This window comes from Zonotrichia leucophrys, chromosome 26 (genome assembly GCF_028769735.1).
Source record: "Zonotrichia leucophrys gambelii isolate GWCS_2022_RI chromosome 26, RI_Zleu_2.0, whole genome shotgun sequence".
In the NCBI taxonomy this organism is placed as follows: Eukaryota; Metazoa; Chordata; class Aves; order Passeriformes; family Passerellidae; genus Zonotrichia; species Zonotrichia leucophrys.
Genome location: NC_088195.1, coordinates 1,757,163 through 1,776,437, shown reverse-complemented (window position 1 = coordinate 1,776,437; position 19,275 = coordinate 1,757,163). Strand labels below are relative to the sequence as shown.

Genomic DNA, 19,275 nt, shown 5'->3' with positions numbered 1-19,275 from the left:
TGACTGGTTCCAGGCTGCTGCTGCTCCAGGCGGGGGCACAGCTCCCACTGCAGCCCCCAGCTGTGCCCTGGGACCCCGAAAATTCCTGTTTGTCCCTGGAGAAGGGAGCTCGGGAGGAGAGCTGGCCATTGGGAGCAGCAGCCAAGGACAACAGAAAGTTCCAGGAGGGAGGAAGACACGGGCAGGGCATGGAGGGGGCTGGCACCAGCCCAGGTTTTTTCCTCACTGCTCCTCAAAGTCCCAGGAAAAAAGTGAAAAATCTGCAGGTCAAGCACTCAGGGAACTCAGGCAATTATCGTTGTTTAAATTCAACAGCCCTTCACAGGAATAAGAGGAAAATCACACAAGGGCTTTTAAAGCTCTGAGGGAGGTGAGGAGGAGGAGGAACGATGGCAACAATTTCCAGATACCTCATTTCAAAAAAACAATACCCAAAATACCCAAAACTAGGAATGTGATATCCAGGAATCAGTATCCACTCTGCTCGTCTCCCCAAAAATACGAAGCAAAGCAGAAAAGCAGAATGTGGATCCTCACAGGCCCCTCCTGCAGCATCCACGGCAGAGCCTGGCTGGATCCCCATCCACCTCCACGGCTCACAGGCTGCTCCCTTTGAATTAACTCCTCATCATCAAAGAGGTGTTTAGAATTAAACAGGATAAAACCAACCAGCTGTGCTGGGAGGTCACTGGAATGGCTTGGGAGGGACAGCAGCTCAGGTTTGGGGTGACAAAAATGGGGCATTTCTGCAGGGTTTGGAGCACCTCCTCACAGGCACGGCGAGGGGAGGCAGGTGGAGGCTGGAATTCAGTCAGAATCAGCCTTTCCACTCATTATCAGGCAGAATTCAGGGTGAGAGCTGCTGGTGACACCCTGAGAGCAGAATCCTGAGGCAGGAGCTGCAGCAGAGCCATCAGCTCGGGTTTCCTCAGAGCCCTCTGAACCAGGCAGGGCCTCACATCCCGCCCGACAGTGATGGATGCGCTGGGAGCGGAGCAGTTTTTCCTCCTGAGAAGCTCTTTTGACAAGTATGATCTTATCAAAGTTCCCGGCTTTTCATTACGCTGCTTTATTCCTCCTTTTTTAACTCCTGCCTTCAAGGCAGGCTCTGTCCTCTGTGCATTTCCCTCTGGCACCAATTCCTGGCTGGGGCTCCCGTGGGGCTCAGGTGCCCCCCAAACAGCCCAGGGGGAGAGCAGGGCTGGGATTAAGACACAAACAGCTCTGGAAATGTGCAAAATACAGGGCTGACATCACACAGGCTCAGAGAGGGGGAAATAGCAGAATTTTGGGCTGGGGGAACAGGCACAAAGGGACAGGGAGCCATCCCAGCACCCCATCCCAGGCCAGGTCCAGCTCCAGCATTTATTGGGCTTTTTATTGAAACAAAGCCTGTGCAGAAGCTTTGGGCTATATATATTATTGGGCTTTTTATTGAAACAAAGCTTCCCACCAAAACCTCCCCTGGCACCTCCTGAAACCAAGTCACCAAGAGACAGCAAACGCCGAGTGCAAAACCAGGGTCTTTTATTAGAAATTCTCCTCGTATAAAAATGATCATGCTCTACACAGTCATCGAATAATTCATAAACATCCAGGCACTGAACTTTGTTTTTTTGTGTGTTTTTGTTTTTTGACTGGTCAGTACATAAAGCAGACATATTTCAATCCATATGGTCATCACATACATTAAGGAACCACCTATAGAAATCAGCACTTTGAACACAGTCTAGGTTTTATTTTATTTTATTTTGCTGTCTGTCTTTTTTTTAATGTAAATTTTAAGTATTTTTATTTATTTTTCCTTTTTGCAACATATAGAATTTGGTAGGATATGGGGGGTAGAGAGTGAAGAGGGACGGAGGAAGACAGGAACGAAAGAAAAAGGAGGATTAAAAAAAAATAAAAAGAGAAAACAGAAGGCTCTGCACAACCACAAACAATCTCACAAATTCCAGAAAAGGGAAAATGCTGGGGCTCTTATTTTTTTTTTCCTCTTTTTTGCCAAAATACAGGAAAAAAACAAAACCCAAAGACTTGCTGAAGTCCGTGCCCTCTTGCCCGTGCTCCGTCCCCCCTCCGTGGGAGCCATGCATCGCCACCGTGGGCGCTGGAAGAGTTTTTGTGTTTCTTTATGGATTTTTTTGCTGCTGTTGATGGCGTTTTCCCCCAGGATTCTGCCCTGGGGTGTGTCCCCTGGCTGCCACCTGCCTGTCCTGTGGTGCTGTCCCTGCCAGGCTCAGCTCCCTCCTGTTTGCTGCTCCTGGAGCTAAATGGCGTGGTTGCTGTAGCTGACGTAGGTCTGCTTGGTGGCCAGTGCTGGAAGGAGACACAGAGCTCACGTGGGTCATCAGCAGAGCCACCTTCCCCTCCAGGCTCCTGTCCCAGCCCCTGATCCAGCCATCGTGCCAGCAGGGATGTGAGAGGGTTTGCGCAGGGATCTGGGCAGTGCTGGCACTTGGGCTCCTTCCCTGAGCCCCACAGCAGCTGTGGGTGCTCCTCAAGGACACTTCGCCCCAAAAACAGCCCCCAGGCTGTGCTGTGAGCAGCGGGGATGTGGTCTCAGGCTCCCATCCACCTCCCACAGCCACCTCCTACAGACAGACCCAGAGGTGCTGCAGCTCCCCAAAGCTCAGCCTGTCCCAGCCAGCCCTGCCTGGCACAAATCGTGGGGTCCCAAGAGGTTTTGGGGTCCCACACCCCTGGTCCCCACTCCACAGCAGCAGCAGGCCACAAAATCTACCACCCTGGCTGTCCCCTCATGCACAGGGTGCTGCAGGGACACAACCCTGCTGCCACCCCAGCATCCCCAGCCCTCAGATGCACCAGGAGAGGAGGCAGCGATGGCTCCAAAGCCACCACACGTCCCAGGGTGGCACTGGGGGCACAGCAGAAGCCACAGAGCAATGAATTCCCCCAATCCCTGCAGAGCTGTGCCACTGCCCTCAGTGGGGACAATGCTCTGCTGATGTCCCCATGAGGTCCCCAGGTAGCACAGGGTCAGCAGGCACAGGGACACCCTCCAGCCAAGGGCACGGGCAGGTGCTGGCACAGATGGCACAGCCTGGGACACTCTGAGCAGCACTAAGGTGTCCCCACAGGGAGGGGACACCAGCAGCTCACAGTGCCTGGCTGGCAGTGGAACCTTGCTGCAGGTCTCCAACTGGTGTTCCCAGATAACAATTAGATAGAGCAGAAGGAATTGGAGCTGACAGAGCTATTTGTTAGCCGCGATGTTTTCCTAGCTGATCTGCCCGTATCAAAGCCCCGTGAATTATTTATTCTGTTGTTTATTTAAGGCTACGTGACCCGGCAGTGACAGAGTGAAAAATGTCCCCTTGGTGCCGCGCTGACGTCCCCTGCGCCTCACACCCCCAGCACAAGAAGAGAAAACGAAGAGGAATCAGCCCTTTCCACCCCAAAGCTGCCCCAGTGCCCTGTGCCAGGGAAGTGCCAAGCTCCCCTCTCCCACAGTTGGCAGCTCCCTGCAGTGCCCATTCCCTCCTGGGCACCACAGGAGCTGCCAGCCCTGCTCAGTGCCAGCTCCCCCAGCCCTCTGGAGCCTGGGGTGTGCAGATGGAGCTCAGCTCTCCCCATTCCCATGATCTCTCCCATTCCCCATTTATGATCTCTCCCCATTCCCATTTATGATCTCTCCCATTCCCCATTTATGATCTCTCCCCATTCCCATTTATGATCTCTCCCCATCCCCATTTATGATCTCTCCCCATTCCCATTTATGATCTCTCCCATTCCCATTTATGATCTCTCCCCATTTATGATCTCTCCCATTCCCCATTTATGATCTCCCCCCATTCCCATTTATGATCCCTGTGGAGCCACCTCACCTTGCGTCTCCAGGTTCTCGCAGAGCTCCGACTTGGCCTCTCCGTTGGGGCGGAACCCTCCCTTCTGGGAGAACTTGTTGGACATGGTGGCCGCTGTCACCACGGCCTTGAGGCTCCTCTTGCGCTTGGGGACGTTCTGCTCCGGGTGGAAGAGGATGATGTACACCTTGGGCATGTAGAGCATGCCCAGGGACACCGAGGCACTCAGACTCACCGAGATGGTCAGCGTCGTGGTCTGGATGTACATCTGCAAGACACAAGGCCACCAAGCTGAGAGCCCAAAGCCTCTGCGGGATCCAAAAGGGAAAGGAGGGAATGGCGAAATGAGGGAAAGTTGGGGTTAAATGAAAGGAGTGGGGAGGCAGTGCTGGAATGGTGTTCAAGGTGAGGTTTGATGCTCCAGCAGCCTCAGGGCAGGAGCTGCAAGGCACAGCAAGGACACCTGGTCCCAGGGCTCGCCCCACTGCCCTTCTCCCTCCAACAGGTAATTCCCATTCCCCAGCTGACTCCTGGGCTCTTGTCATGTCAGTCACATATTACACACCGACGCTGCCTTTTTGCAGTCAAAACTAATTTCACGCTCACTGTCCAGGACTAACAGTGACAGATGTTTTGCAAAATGAAAGCCCATTAATCTGACTGTAGAATAATCCATTTTTCTATGGAGAGCAGTTGGCAGGCTCCTCTCAAGCCGGGGCATCTGAAGCAGGTGGCAACTGGAAGCAGAGACCCCCTCCCTCTGCCCATCCCACCTCTTGGGGAGGCCAGGAGGACAGGTCCCTGCTCCGTGGGCATCCCTGCTCTGCCAGCATCTGGCTCCTTCCTCTCCTGCATCCCCTTCTCTACCAGGCTCTGGGGATGAGCAGGGAGGGGGCTCTGGGTCTCCAGATGCCTTTGCACACACCTGTGCAGGTCACCCTCAAGGCTTTGAAAGGAGCCTTAAAGCAGTTCCTGAACTTCAATATCCAGGGGTTCCCCAGGTGTTCCACAGCTGGGATTTAATGTCCTCTCAGGAGACAGCACCTGGAGGAGCCAGGGAAGCCTGGGGGCTGCAGCAGCAGCCAGAGCAGCGTCCCCATGTCCCCAGGGGCACACCTGAGGGTTTCTGAAGAGTAAAGGTGATGGAGAGCACACGCAAGGCAGAGGCTCTGCACAGCTCCCAAGAGTGAGAGCTGGTGGGACACAGCTGCTCCAGGACCCCCCCAGGACCCACTTGTGACCCTGTAATGCCAACCAGCACCTGGCCCAGAGCCCAGAGCGTTCAGACTCAGCCCTGGAGGGAAAATGCCACCAAGCTGGTTCTGAGTCAACTGAAAAACTTTGGTTTGTCCCCAGAATAAAACCTCCTGCTGTCACACGCGCCGGTTTGTTTGTTCCACCTTCTCTCTCTAGGCAGTTTTTGGAAATAAAAATGTCATTTCATCAAGCAAAGTCAAAACACATCTCTGTGCCAGAATATGTGCGCTTTTTTATTTCTTCCTTTTTTTTTTTAATCTACTCCAACTCTCCAGAGTCTGCCACGGGCATCCTGGATGAGCCAGGAATGAGGGAAGCACTGAGAGCCCAACTCCAGGCACCCCAAGCCCTGCTTGGGAACCAGCCCAGTGTGACCGTGGTGGGGCACAGCTCAGCTCAGCACCGTCACCTCCTCGGCCAACCCAGCCATTTCCATATTTTGTGTCTCTGCAGAGAGTCCCCCATCCCTGTGCCTTGGGGGCGTTTCAGCGAGGAGGGAGAGAGCAGCTGAGCCAAGCTGAGCTGAGCCAAGCTGAGCTGAGCTGACCTGAGCTGTGCTCAGACGTCTCCATGTGTTCTCCTCCCTTGCTCCTGCACCAGTTCTCCCAGTGCTACCAGGGATCCCCTGTGCTGAGACCCCCCGCCCCAGCTCCCCACCCCACTCTCTGCCTCCTGCACCACTTTTGGGGTCTCACAAGGGCCACTGTGGCAACCTCTCCCCCATTATTCGTTTGCAGGAAGCGTTTTCTGCCCACTCCAGCCCCCGCAGCCGCGTCTCGCCAAGCAAACCCCTCACCAGCTCAGACAGGAATATTTTTAGCCTGGAGCCTCCACAGAGCCGTGCAGCTCTGCTCAGTTAACCTCTTGCCACTGCAAAAAAATGACCATTTCTCACAGTTTCACTTCCCACTCTCTTAATTGGCTTCCAGCCCAGGACCTCGCTTTGCCCCTCCGTTAACGACGCTGGAGCTTCCTCCGGAGCCCTGGGAGTGTGAGCTGTGCTCATTGAGCAAGTTCCAGCTCCTGCTGCCTCCAGGGCTGGATCAAAGAGCCCAGGCAGCCCTGGCTCAGGGCGATGACGCTGAGGGACAGCAATAACCCAAAATGACCCCACAGCAGCCCCCAGATCTGTGCTATGTTCAGCTTTGGGTGAGCTCATCCTGCCCAAGGCAGCAGCCCAGGCTTGTGGCTGTCCCAGCAATCCCCATATAAGCAATAATCCTGCATGATAATGGGAAGCTGCCCCCACTCTAAATCCACACCTGGCCCCACTCCAAGGGGTTTTGCACCGTGGTGGGTGCTGGGGAAGGGCAAACCTGCTCAGCATTCTGAACACCACAGGACAGTCCCTCTCACTCCTTCCCTTCTCTCTTTTCCCTGGCTAAAAGCGAATGTGATAAACAGGGAAGCAGACAATGACTCCACTGTTCTGCTGCCACCTTATCAGTGCAGGAAATTGTCTCTTTCTTTAGATGCTCTGTTATTGCTATTCCTGTAATCCGCCGGGATCGGCGGGGATGAGAGGCTCTGCTCAGAAAAGGCTTGGGGGACTTGTTACAATAATGTGCCACCTCCATGCAAAGCTGTGGGCACGAGGTAAAGCAAATAAAAGTAAAAATGGGGATTGTAATCCAACTCCTCCACACCACGGGGAAGCCTTTGCTGCAGCCCTGCAGCTGAGGTCAGGGCAGAAGTGCCAGGGGTTCATGGGTGTGGGTTTGCCCTGTGGCATCCTCACGACCTCAGCCATGAGAGAACAGCCCAGATGACATTCCTGGATTTCCTGTTCCCAAGGGTGCAGAAGCCCCACAGAGCCCAGGAGGCCCTCAGTCCCAGCAGCAGTGGCGTGAAGGGGATGGGATCCCTGCCCACAGTGAGCTGGGGGTACCCCTGGAGCATCCCAGAGCACCACGGGGGTGATGCCAACACCAGTGCCCCCAGCTGCCACCCTCAAAGCCATACCCTCTGTGCAGGCTGTGTAACAGCTTCTTCTCCACCTTTTTCTCCCCAGGAGTGCAAACCAACAACTAAAGCACTGAGGGAGCCCCAGACACCTGCTGCTCCCTCCAGCCTCATCTGAGCACATCCACCATCCCTCAGCTGTGGCGCAGGGACACTCAGAGCCCATTCCCACAGCCTGGGGACACTCAGAGCCCATTCCCACAGCCTGGGGACACTCAGAGCCCATTCCCACAGCCTGGGGACACTCAGAGCCCATTCCCACAGCCTGGGGACACTCAGAGCCCATTCCCACACTGGCAGAGCAGAACTCCAGCCTGGAATCCCCAAGCCCCTGGAGGGTTGGCTCAGCAGGCTCGAGGCAGGGCCGGGCTGTGAGACAGAGCTCCGCGTCTGTCCAAGGGGAGTTGGGAACATCACTTTTTCCGCCTCTAATCAGCTTGTTAGCAGCCTAATAACAGAGCAGGCCTGAGCATTACAACCCCCAACGAGAGGCACAGCCTATTGTGGAGCTGCTGCCTGACAGGCAGCGTTCAGCAGCCCTAAATTATCCCGTGACAAGCTGCAGTGAAGAGGTGAGCAACCTTGCGCATAATCTACAATCATTATCATTTCCATCTTTATTACCCACAGTATGCCAAGCACATTAAGGAGGCTTTCAGGGAGCTTTTGTTTTGCAATAATTTCTTTAAAAACCTGCTTTCTTGTTAGTATCTCCCCTGCCATCTCATCAAAATGGAAATGCTGCAAAAGGCTCCATTTATTTCCTTTAATTCTCCTTCACACTTCCAGCCAGAGAAGGCCTGGTGGGACTTTCTGGTTGAGCCAAGGTCAGAGGTGGCTGGGCAGACTCAGCCTCCTGGAGGGATGGATGGTCTGAGAAGAGATGCTCCAGGGCACGACCAACTCAGCAAAAGCTCCCTCAGCAAACCTTTGCAACAGGTGTGTCCTAAAGCCATGGTGTCAGCAGCATGGGGACACACTGGGGGGATCCAGAGAGGAATCTGGGTGCTGGGACACCCCAGGGATTTCCAGGGAACAGCAGCTCCAAGGTTTGTTCATCAGAGCAGCGCTGGGCTGGCAAGCGGGAGCTGTTTGCGTTCGACAGAAACGCGATGATTCCTGTTTTGGCTGGCAGGCAAAGGGATTTGGGTCTCATTCATGAGATTTTTATTCTTTGTTCTTAATCCCTCGCACTTGAGCACGGAGCCTCATCCAGGCTGGCCTCGGTCCCATGGGAACTCAGCACTGGGAACTGGGGCCAGCTGGGCAGCACCGGGTCCCTTTCCATGCAGAAATTGTGCCCATGACACCCTGGACCTGCCCTAGGGGCTCATCCTCCCCCAGCCCACGAGGGGCAGTGGGGCCAACATGGAAAACTTCCCACCCTAATTCCCAAGCTGACCACGCTGCAGGGAAGTTCTCCTCTTGCTCAAGACACCACAGCCTCTCCCAGCCCTGCACACCAGACACCAGCCAGGCTCTCCCTTCCTCCCTTACCTTTTCCGCCGACTGCGACGTCCCAAAAAATATCGGGATGAAGGCTAACCACACAATGCAAGTCGTGTACATGGTGAACCCAATGGGCTTGGCTTCGTTAAAGGTCTCCGGGACCCCGCGGGTCTTAATGGCGTACACAGTGCAGGTGACCATGAGGAGCATGCTGTACCCGAGCAAACAGATGAGGGACAGGTCCGAAATGTCACATTTGAGGATGCCCCGGGCAAAGTGGGGGTTTGTAGTCCGCTGGTCCTCGTAGTCAATGACAGAGTGGGACGGGTCCACGATGAACCAGATGCAGACGCCGACGAGCTGCAGGGAGATGAGGCTGAAGGTGATGACCAGCTGCGAGGCGGGGCTGATGAAGCGCGGGGCGCTCACCGACTTCTTGCCCTGCTCGAAGATGCGGTAGATGCGGTTGGTCTTGGTGAGCAGCGCGGCGTAGCTGATGCTCATGCCCAGCCCCAGGAAGATGCGGCGCAGCGAGCAGGTGCTGAGGTCGGGCTCGGCGATCATCAGGAAGGTGGTGGCGTAGCACAGGAAGATGCCCGTGAGCAGGACGTAGCTGAGCTCCCGCCCCGACGCCTTGACGATGGGCGTGTCGTTGTAGCGCACGAAGGTGATCACCACGAACAGCGTGGCGATGATGCCCACGATGGCGATGAACACGGGCACCACGGCCCAGGGCGAGCTCCACTCCAGCTTGATGATGGGGATGGGCGTGCAGCTGGTGTGGTTCTCGTTGGGCCGCTCGTTGAAGTGGCAGCGCTTGCAGTGGAACTCGTCCAGCTGGTACTGGTAGCCGTCGCAGCGCTCGCAGTGCCAGCAGCAGGGGATGCCCTTCACCAGCTTCTTCCTCTCTCCCGGCTTGCAGGGCAGGCTGCAGATGGAGCTGGGCTGCTGGCTCCCGCCCCCCGGCCACAGCATGTTCTCCACCTGTGGGGTAGATGGCACCAGCCATGCTGAGGGCACTGCGGGCACGTGCTGGGCACGCCTGGGCACGGGGGATGCCCTGTCCTGCTTGGATGTGGACTCTCAACCCATCAGCACATCCCAAAAAGGGTCCCAGCCCAGCCTGGCATGGGGTCAGGGAGGTGGTAAAGCTCTCCATTGGCCTTTTGGGAAGATTCAACAACAGCAACTCAAAATGAAGCCCCTCTTTCCCTGAGGAAACCGCATCTGCTCTGGTCTGGCTCCTGTCTCCTGTCCCACACCCAGAGTCCCTAGGGTGTGGTCACACATGCTGAAGCACAGGTGTGTACCTGGGGGACACCTTCCCCTCTGCCCCCACACCTTTGGCTGCCTGGCTTTGCTCCCAGGGGCTCCCAGACTCTCCGTGGTGAGAAGAGAAACCTGCAGGACCTTCCCCCTGGGCCACACCCTTACCTTGAGGTGCAGGTGGTCTGTCCACTGCCCGATGACTTTGTACTCAGGGGTGGAGTTCCTGATCTGGTACTGGTAGATGTCGTAACGCCCTGGAGCATCTCCGTTCTCATTGAATGTCACAGGAGTCCCAGCAATGCCTGTGGGAAAGGGGGGGCTCAGCACCCACAGCACCCCCAGCACCCCCACCCTGCTCCCTGGGGTCCAGGGGGGCTCTGGATTGATGCTCCCCCCTCACTGCTTCTTCTAAGAAAGGGGTAAAAGCAGCTTTAAAAGCTAAATCAAGTGAATTCTGGAGATAAACGGTAATGAAAAGAAGGAAGAGAAGAATCAAGAGGGGAAAATAAATAAAAGAGACACTGTGGAGGAGATCAGAGGGTGGAGATAAATAGAAATAATAAGGGGACCAGACAGAAAATGTTTATTAAGGAGAAAGGGCAGAGGAAAAGATGTGATTCCAGAGGAGATCTGAGACAGACAAGGGCAGAGCAGCAGGAGGCAGTGGGACCTGTGCCAGCTGGGAGGGAGGAGCTGGCACGGGGAGAGGCTGGGCAGGACAGAGGGTGAGGGCGGGATGAGGGCAGGGTGAGGGCAGAATGGCAGGTGAGGGCAGGGCAGCAGGTGAGGGCAGGATTGCTGCTGGATTTACGCTCCAAAAGCTCTCAGGAGATGTGGAAGCTCAGACCTCCTCACCTGCTGATCTGCCACCCTCCCTCCACCCTGCACTCACAGGGCAGCAGCTGCCAGATGGTACCACAAATAAACTGTGGCTGCTGCTGTGTGACCCACACTGGGGACAAGCAGAGACCCCAGGGCCGCTCCTGCCACCGCCCCAGGGCACAGCAGACCTGAGAAGTTGACGTTGCGGATGTACTTGAGCAGCTCCACGCCGTCCACGGGGTCCATGCGGGGGCACAGCCCCACCTTGCCGGGGCACAGGTTCTTGTGCATGTTGTGCAGGGCGTGTCCCATGGCGTAGACGGCGTCGATGACGAACTGCACCTTCCCCTCCTGCTCATACGAGGAGTCCTGGCCGATCCTCTCCCGGTCTGCGGGGACAGGGGAAGGGGGTTCCACCTCCTGTGCCCCAGCCATGCCCCTCAGGATGTGTCTGCTGCACCCAAAGCCTTGCAAACAAGCCCACCCTGGAGTGGAGCAGCTGGAAATTCCAACCCCACTCCCAAACCTGCACACGCAGCAAAGGAACATTCCCTGGGGAGCACCCAGCCAACCTCCTCGTTGGGAGGTTCTGGAAATGTGGGTGCTGCACCCTGCTGTGCTTCCAAGAGTCCTGGGGGTGTCACGTCCCTGTGCCATGGGACATCTCAACTCCCAGATCCCCAACAGGATGCAGGCTGGGCTGTGACTCACATCCCACCCTCACCCCAGCATGTTTCATCCCTCCCTCATCTCCCGGGAGTTTCCAGCAGCTCAGGCTCCAGCAGTGGTGTCAAGGACCGCCCAGGGAGCATCCATCACTGCCTGCCTGTCCCCATCTCACTCCTGTCACCCCATTCCCCTCGTCACCCCCTGCCACCCCCCTGCCTTGCTGACCCCACAGCCTCCCTGGCTGGCAGGATCCTGCAGGGATCTGGCAATTACCAGTGACAGCTGCCTTCCCCCCTGTCAGAACCGCCCCTAATGGGACCACAAACATGTTAATCACTTAGCAGAAGACACCGATTAACGCAGCACGCTGTTAATTACAGCTAAGAGAGCGTCTCCCAAGGGGCACCGCTATGGAGAGCCTTGGCCTCTGCCCCTCCATCCCTGCCCCGAGGCATGGCCAGGCATCCTGCCAGACCTCCAGTGGGAAGGAGGGTTTGTCAGGGAGCCGAGGGCACCACCTCCCTCCTCTGGAGAGGTGGCACATCCTAGAAAGCCGCGCCAGGGTGCCCAAAATTAACTCCAGCTCCACCACGCAGGGATGCGCCCAGATGCGAGGTGGGATTCACAGGGACTGCAGGGGACCAAGCACCGTGTGCTGACATTCCTTCCCTGCTGTGGGGGAGTGGGATGAGCTCCAGTGAGAGGGGATGGCCCTGTGAGCTGTGCTGGAGGTCCCTGTGCCGGGACCTGTGCCACTGACATGACACTAAAGCAAACTGATAAGGAACTGACCGACAGGAAAAGATGATATCGGGGAGGTGAATTCATAGCCCATCCTTCAAAGTTATAAAAACGCTTTTGGAATGTGGAGATTACTCATGCAAAGCCCAGCAGGTGATCCCTCCTTCCACATTATTGACAGGAGCCATTAATCTTCTCCCTCAACTTCAGGCCCTTCCCCATATTCATCTCCAAAGGCGCAGACAGGCCACTCTGTCTTGTCAAGATAATTACCCATTAAAAGAAGAGCTGTAATAGACTGTCCAGGGAGCTGAGCCCACAGGGATGTCACAGCCCTGCCACCATCCCCAGCACTGTGCTGCCCAGGGCACACACAGGACCTGGGGCTTGTCCTTACAGCTCCTCAGCTTCCCTCAGTCACCTCAATCCTGCACGCATCCCAAACTCCAACCACCGCAATAGCACAGGCTGTGGAGGCTGCATTTTCATCCCTGTGCCAAGGCTGAGCAGTGCAGATAAGGAGCCATCCCTGGGGCTGTCTCTCTGTCTGTCAGCACCTTGCCCCCGGCCCCAGCTGCTTTTTTCCAGACGGGAATTAGGCCGGTGCACAGAGGGGCAATGTGGAGCAGACAGACGAGGCTTGTTCCCAACCTGGAGACAATAAATCTCTGCCAAGCTCCAATAGACGAGGGCCACGGAAGGGAGGTGACCTGCTGATTATAATAGCAGGGTCGTGCATCGTTCTGCAGGGCTGGTAATTAATTTTCAAGAGCGTGACGAGGCTCGGCGGCCCCCTCAGAGGAGGGACGCGGCTCTTGCCCAGCGGCGGATGAGACGGGATCAGAATCAATTCCCAGCACACCACTTTTTGGCAGGACTTAATCAAAATCACTCCCAGCACATCTGTGGGCAGCTGGGGACGGAGAATCTCCAAATTTTGTGGGTGCTGGTGGCAGCACCCAGCACCCCTTGCCGTGTTTTTGGGCTGGGTGAGCCCATCCAGGAGCAGGGATGGTCCCTCCATATGGGAGGTTTGTGGCAAACATCTGATGGGTGCTAGGGCTGGTCCCAGGGGTAATCATCAGGAATTCCATCAGCTCAGCCTTCCTCACAGCCCTCCCATCCAGGAAAGGGAGCCAGGAACTGTCTGGTTCAGAGTGGGATCCTTCGGTTTGGTTTTTGGGGTGGAGTAAACTAGCCAATGTTTGGCTCTACCCAAACCTGAGGGAAACAGCCCCAAACTGGGCATTTGCATCAGCTCTGCAAGGCAGGAGCTCGTGGATCTGCAGGGGCAGGTGATTTGCTTCACCAGGCGTTAGCTCCCTGCTCTATCTGCCAAGCAATCACTCGGGAGATGGTTTATTTGCTGACAAATTCCGATGATTTACAGACAGCTCCTAGGACATTTGCCACATCGTAGTTTCAGCTGCTTCCACTGACACCATGGCCCTGAAATATCACCTGTTTAGAAGCTACATCACGGTGGGGATGAGGAGATCAGCGTTCACAGGGCCTGCTCATGCATCTCCTGGGGCCGAGGGTTCCGTGATGCTCTGGAGAAGGATGAGGAGCTCTTGGCTACCCAAGGCCATGGCCACAAGCCAGTTTTCTGGTGTGCCCTTGCTGCTTGCTCAGCTCCCACCCACCCAGATCATCAGCTGAACCCTTGGGGAATGCCTGCAAGGACAGGGGTGTGGAAGCATCATCCAGATCATCAGATGAACCCTTAGGGAATGCCTGCAAGGACAGGGGTGTGGAAGCACCACTCACTCATCCTCAGTGGTGAAAGCAGGGGGAAAAGGAAACCTTCACCACCCAGCTTCGCAGGCACAGCCAGGTCCCTCTGTCTGATGGCTTGCAAGACATCCCTCCCAAGGGGACAAAGGACGTGCCAATGTCCCCAAGCCCTGCCACATCGCAGCCCGCGAGCCACGGCGCCGTCATCTGTCTTCAGGCGGTGCCAGGCAGGCAGTAAATCTCTCCCATCTCTCAGTAAACATGTCACCTCCCCGAGCCTCCAACCATCACCTGACAGCAGCGCTGTCAGCAAGACAGATCCCCGGCTGCCTTGTTTACTGCACCAGTCCCCAAAGCCTCTTTTGGCTGGAAATGACTCAAAATGCACACTGGGGCTTGAGGGAGCAGTTAGGAACCTGGAATGGGGATCCCCACCAGGATCAGAAAAACTCCATGCTCACGAGCAGAACCACACACCCCCTGTGAGCCCCCAGCCTCCCAGAGCAGCCCCCCAGCTCTCACTGGTGCATTTCTTGATGCTGCTGCCCTTCCTCAGCGCGTGCCGGCTCAGCTTGCAGTGGAAATTCTCCTCCCAGAACTCGGCAAACCAGATGTTCCTGCGGTTGTTGTCCAGGGTCCTGCTGGAGAAGTAGCGGTCGAAACCTGCCCGGTGAGAAAGGGGATGGAGGGGATAAATGCCAGGGATGACAGGGAGATGCATCACACACTCCCAAATTCCCCAGGCAGAGGAGAAGGGAGTTTATGTGAGCAATGGAGACATCAAAGTGTGGTGGGGTTGTGTCCAAAGTGTCACTTGTGCTGAGATGCAAGTGGAAAGTCCACTCAGGGAAGATCCTCTGCAAAGCAGAGACTTTCTGGGACTCTGAGAGGAACAAGAAATGCCTCTCTAGGTACGTTGGTGATAAAGGGAGAGCAGGGAAAACACAACATGTGGAAAATAAGGAGGTGACTGGTGGGCAAACCAGGAGGTCTTTAAAGTCCACAGTGGTTTCATAGCCAAAACCTGCAGTTCAGGAGGGCAATCTCACCTCTGACTGAGACCCTCTTGGGCAGGATGGTGACAGAGCCCTCGGCCACCTCCTCCAGGTGCAGGACGGGGGCAATTTTGGAGCCCCAGCTGTCTGAGCCCATCCAGATGAAGTGCCCCGTCTGGTTCGCCCTCTTGGCCGCCTCCAGCACCCTTCTGTGGAGAGAAGCAGCAGAAGCTGGGCCACCAACTCCTTGTCTGGGCCCAGGATAGTGGCACAGTGCTGGTGGCATCTCCTGCTCCAGGCACAACCCAGTGTACATGGACACACGAAATCCAGCAGTGCCACTCAGCTCCCACACCCTCTGTCCTCCCAGCCCGGGCACACAGGCTGCTTCTCTCACTTCATTTGCATATTTGCTGACTGGTAATTGAATTTCCCCTTAATTACCCAACATTAAGAAACGAAAAAAAAAAAAGGAAAAGAATCAGGTTATGCCGCAGCAGGCAGGGAAAGCAGCAGCATGGAGAGCACATGCTTACAGCATGGATAGACCTGGGAGAGGGGCAGCCAGTGCTGCCAGTGCCCAGCATGGAGCTAAACTGGGCTCTGCTGAGCTAAACTGGGCTCTGCTGAGCTAAACTGGGAGCAGAGATGCCATCGGTCCTGCTGAGCATCCCTCCTGGTGCCAGACACTCCTCCAGTGCCAGCCAGGCCAGGAACTCGTTGTGAGGATGGGAACCGAGCTGTTCCTGCATCTGACCCTGTGGGCTCTGTCTCCCAGGGCTCGCTGTCCCCTCGGGGGCTCCTGTGGGTCCCCAGCCATGTGGGAGCAGGGCCCAGGGCAGCTCCATCTCCCCGTGCAGAGCCAAGGCAGGTTGTGACTCAGCCCCCACGTCGGAGCTGATCATTTCAAGTCCAGATGGTGTTTGAAACGTGTAATAAGGGAAAAAAGCCCACAGAAATCCAGCAGAGTGCAGAGATGGGAAGAGGCAGGCGTGCAGTGGGAGCTGTGCAGGCTGCTCCGAGCTCACCCTGGGCTGCTCTGGGCACATCCATCCCCAGGACAGCCACAGCCCCTGTCCCACTCTGTGACAGCAGCACTTCCAGCTGCCCCTGCTCCCTGTGCAGAGCAGATCTCCGCAGGGCAAACCCAAGAAATTCCCATGAAAACTGATCCAGGCAAGAATTCCAACTAGAACCCTCCCAATCTGTCCTTCCCGTCTTCCAGGCTCCACAATGCAGGGTCAGGATCATGGAGAACCCCACTCCTGGGCTCAAGGAGGCTGCAGAACCCCCTGCCCAGAGCTGCAATCCCATCTGGATGTTTCCAGAGCCCTGATAACAGGACCTGCCATTTATCCTGCAAGGTAAATCCCTTTTCCCTCTCACCCCCACCCGATGTCAGCTCCACAGACATTTCTATTAAGGAAGGAAAAAAGAAACTGGGAGAGTTTGCACATCTGATGTAAACTGATTTAAACTTGCAGTTTACCCACATTTACATAATGTTTGCTGATTAATAAATTAGACACTTAGGAAATCAGGGGTAGCTCCATGTGAATCATTCTCCTCCATAAACAACAGAGCTGCAGCCGCCGCTTCGCCTGCAGAGCAGCTCATCACCCTGAGTGCGGCCACGTCCCCGGCCCTGCTGGGCACAGAGTGCTGGGGACGTCCCCAAAAGGTCCCTCAAAGGTCCCCCAGGTCTGTTCCTCTGCCACGCCGGGGTTGGGGCTGCTCTGCAAAGCAGAACCAGTGCCTGGGTCCTGCCCTGGCCAGCTGGGAGCAGCCCCTGCGTGGTGTGAGCAGCAGCTCATGATATCCAGGGCTGCCAAAACCGATGGGAAGAGGGATTTTCCTCTGCTGGCTCTGTGTGGCTGTGGTTGGATGGCAGCCACTCGCCAGGTGTGAGTGGGTCCCTACTGCAGACATTCCCAGCTACACCACACAGTGCATCCTGTCCCCACTGCAACTGCAGACACATCCCAGTCCATCCTGTCCCACTGCAGGCACATCCCAGTCCATCCCAGTGCATCCTGTCCCCACTGCAGGCACATCCCAGTCCATCCCAGTGCATCCTGTCCCACTGCAGACACATCCCAGTCCATCCCAGTGCATCCTGTCCCACTGCAGACACATCCCAGTGCATCCTGTCCCACTGCAGGCACACCCCAGTGCATCCTGTCCCCACTGCAGGCACATCCCAGTCCATCCCAGCGCATCCCTGCCCAGAGCCCCTGCACACCTGATGTCGTCCTCGTTGGCGAAGATGATGACGGCGCGGGCGTGCGAGGTCTCCAGGAGCCGGCGGATGATCTTGTCAAACTCCCCCGGCTTGGGCTCCCTCGGGATCTTCACGGACTGGGCCACGCAGACCCCGCCTGTGGCAGAGAGAGCCCTGGCACTGAGGCATGCCACGAGTCCCTGTCCCCTGGGGATGGCCCCTCTCACCATCCAGGGCTCCTCAGCCCAGCAGGCCGAGCTGGGGCTCTCCAGCGCTCCCACTGAGGGGCTGAGCACTTCACCACCTCCTGGGCACCACCCAGCCCTCTGGGACATGTCCCCCAGCCCTGCCCTGAGCCCTCCTCTCACAGGTCACTGCCTTCACCCCTCCTCTTCCCCCAGCTCAGCCCTTCTGCACCACATTCCCTCCCACCCTGTATCTCTACAGCTCCTCTCTGCCTCCCACCTGCTCCTCTGGTATCTGTCACCTTCAGCCACCACCACATCACACTCCAGATGTCCCCAGGACAGACACACAGTCCATCCCAGCAGCTCAATGAGGATTTTCCAGCCATTTCCAAGCACCAGTCCCTCCCCAGCCCAGGGTTTGCAAAGGGTTCTGCACACAGAATGGTCAAACCCTGGCAAAACCACCCCATTGGAAGAGCAGACAAGCCCTTCACCACTGAGCAGCCAGGCCCTGCAGAAGGGTTTGTTCCATCCCTGTGGCACTGGCCAAGTTCCAGACCAGCTTTCCAAGGAGCCCAATCCAAAAGCAGGTAATTAAATTTAAAAGAGACAATTGGAAGAGCCCCCACACTTCACAGCTGGGCTCCCAACCTCCAGCTCCTAAAAGCCAGAGCCCTCCTGCTCCTGCATTTCTGCAGATGCCAATAAAGAGAGAGATGGGAGAGAGAATTAAACATTGTGGGACCTTCTGGATGTAATTGATGGGCTCAATTTGCATAGTAAATGACACGGCTGATGCCTCCTGCCACTAACAGATCGCAGCTCAAGCAAAGGTCAGCATAATTACCACTGTGGCTGGGAGAGACTCCCAGAGCAGGGCCCTGGAGAGGAGCAGGACAGGACAGGGTGGGGACAGGCTCCAGAGGACTTCACTGCCTCCTGGGGCTGCAGGAAAACGGGGAAAATTTGGCCCCTTTCAGCCAAAACCCAAGAGAAGGGCGACATGCTGGGTGCTGAGCAGGCAGGGAGAGCTGCAGGGTAGGGGCACAGCATCCCTCACCTGGCTGGGGCTTTCCAGGGGTTTTCTGGGGGTTTGTTTTCCTGTGGTAAGAAATTGGGCCAATTTGCTGCTTGTTTCCCATATGGGGAGCCAGATGGATGGAGAGGAGGGAGTTGGATAAACAGACAGATCAGCCAGGCGAGGCGGGCAGCAGCCGGCAGCGCCAGCAGGACAGGAACGTCCCAGCCTGGGGACACTCACCCTGGCCACCACAGAGCCCCCAGCCAGGCCAGGGTGTCACAGCACACTGCCAGGGGCCACCAGGCAGCTTAATTACAGTTTCCATGGCAATCAGTGGAGAAAATCCAACAAAAGCAGCAGTTTGCAAACACCGAGAGCCTTCCAAAAGCCCTGGCACGGCCAGGCAGGAGCGTGCACGCAGGAGTGGCAGCTGGGGACTGGCACAGGCGCACACCTGAGTGCCACCAGCCTCTTGTGCTAGGGAACATCTCCCTGCACACGTGGCAGAGGAGATGGAACCATAAATAAACAAGAGGTTAAATCGATGGCAGTTCAGAAATGACCGTGATGTTACTCGGCTGCTTCGTTAAATCAAACTAACGAGGAACACAGCTCCTCCAGGTGACAGCCTGCAGGGCCAGAGAGCCCCTGCTTCCCACAGCAGATGCTGACAATGTTTTCATCTCCTTAATTAATGAAAATGTAATCACCAACAGCAAGAAGTCCAGGGTGTCAGGGGGGCAGTGGCTGCGTGGTTTGGGAAGGGGATTTGCCCAGTGATGCTCCCACTGTCTTTGCACAAAAATCCATTTAGTCAAAACGCTCCTCTAAAGCCAGAAATCTAAGTGAGGAGTGGCAGCAATGGCGAGGAGGTGATCACTCTCCCTTCTCCAGCAGGGTGGCACAGCATTCTCCCTCACTTGGGACAAGGGGCGATGCTGGGCGAAGGCAGCAGGAGAGGCATGGGGACCCCTCTCCTCCTCCCCCAGCTTGGGAAAGGACCAAAGAGGAGCAGGAATATTGGGGATGGGGGGAACACCCCACAGGCAGCTGCTGGAGGCAGTTTGGCGTCAGGCAGTCGCAGGATGCTCAGGTGAGATCCCGTGAGTTTCATCAC

General features: G+C 56.2%; 1 protein-coding gene across 4 annotated transcripts in view; it reads right to left on the bottom strand.

The window, feature by feature from the left end:
* Positions 1–1,505: 1,505 nt before the first annotated feature.
* Positions 1,506–19,275, bottom strand: part of GRM4 (glutamate metabotropic receptor 4) — a 34,716-nt gene continuing 16,946 nt past the window's right edge. For all 4 annotated transcript variants that reach the window (XM_064733127.1, XM_064733129.1, XM_064733126.1 and 1 more), the window contains exons 4-11: positions 16,971–17,106; positions 14,783–14,937; positions 14,256–14,396; positions 10,775–10,975; positions 9,930–10,066; positions 8,544–9,479; positions 3,849–4,095; positions 1,506–2,319 (exon numbers count right to left, since the gene is read on the bottom strand). In XM_064733127.1, the coding sequence (XP_064589197.1) occupies positions 2,270–2,319; positions 3,849–4,095; positions 8,544–9,479; positions 9,930–10,066; positions 10,775–10,975; positions 14,256–14,396; positions 14,783–14,937; positions 16,971–17,106 (2,003 nt within the window). In that variant the 3' untranslated portion in view covers positions 1,506–2,269. The remainder of the gene's footprint in view (positions 2,320–3,848; positions 4,096–8,543; positions 9,480–9,929; positions 10,067–10,774; positions 10,976–14,255; positions 14,397–14,782; positions 14,938–16,970; positions 17,107–19,275) is intronic.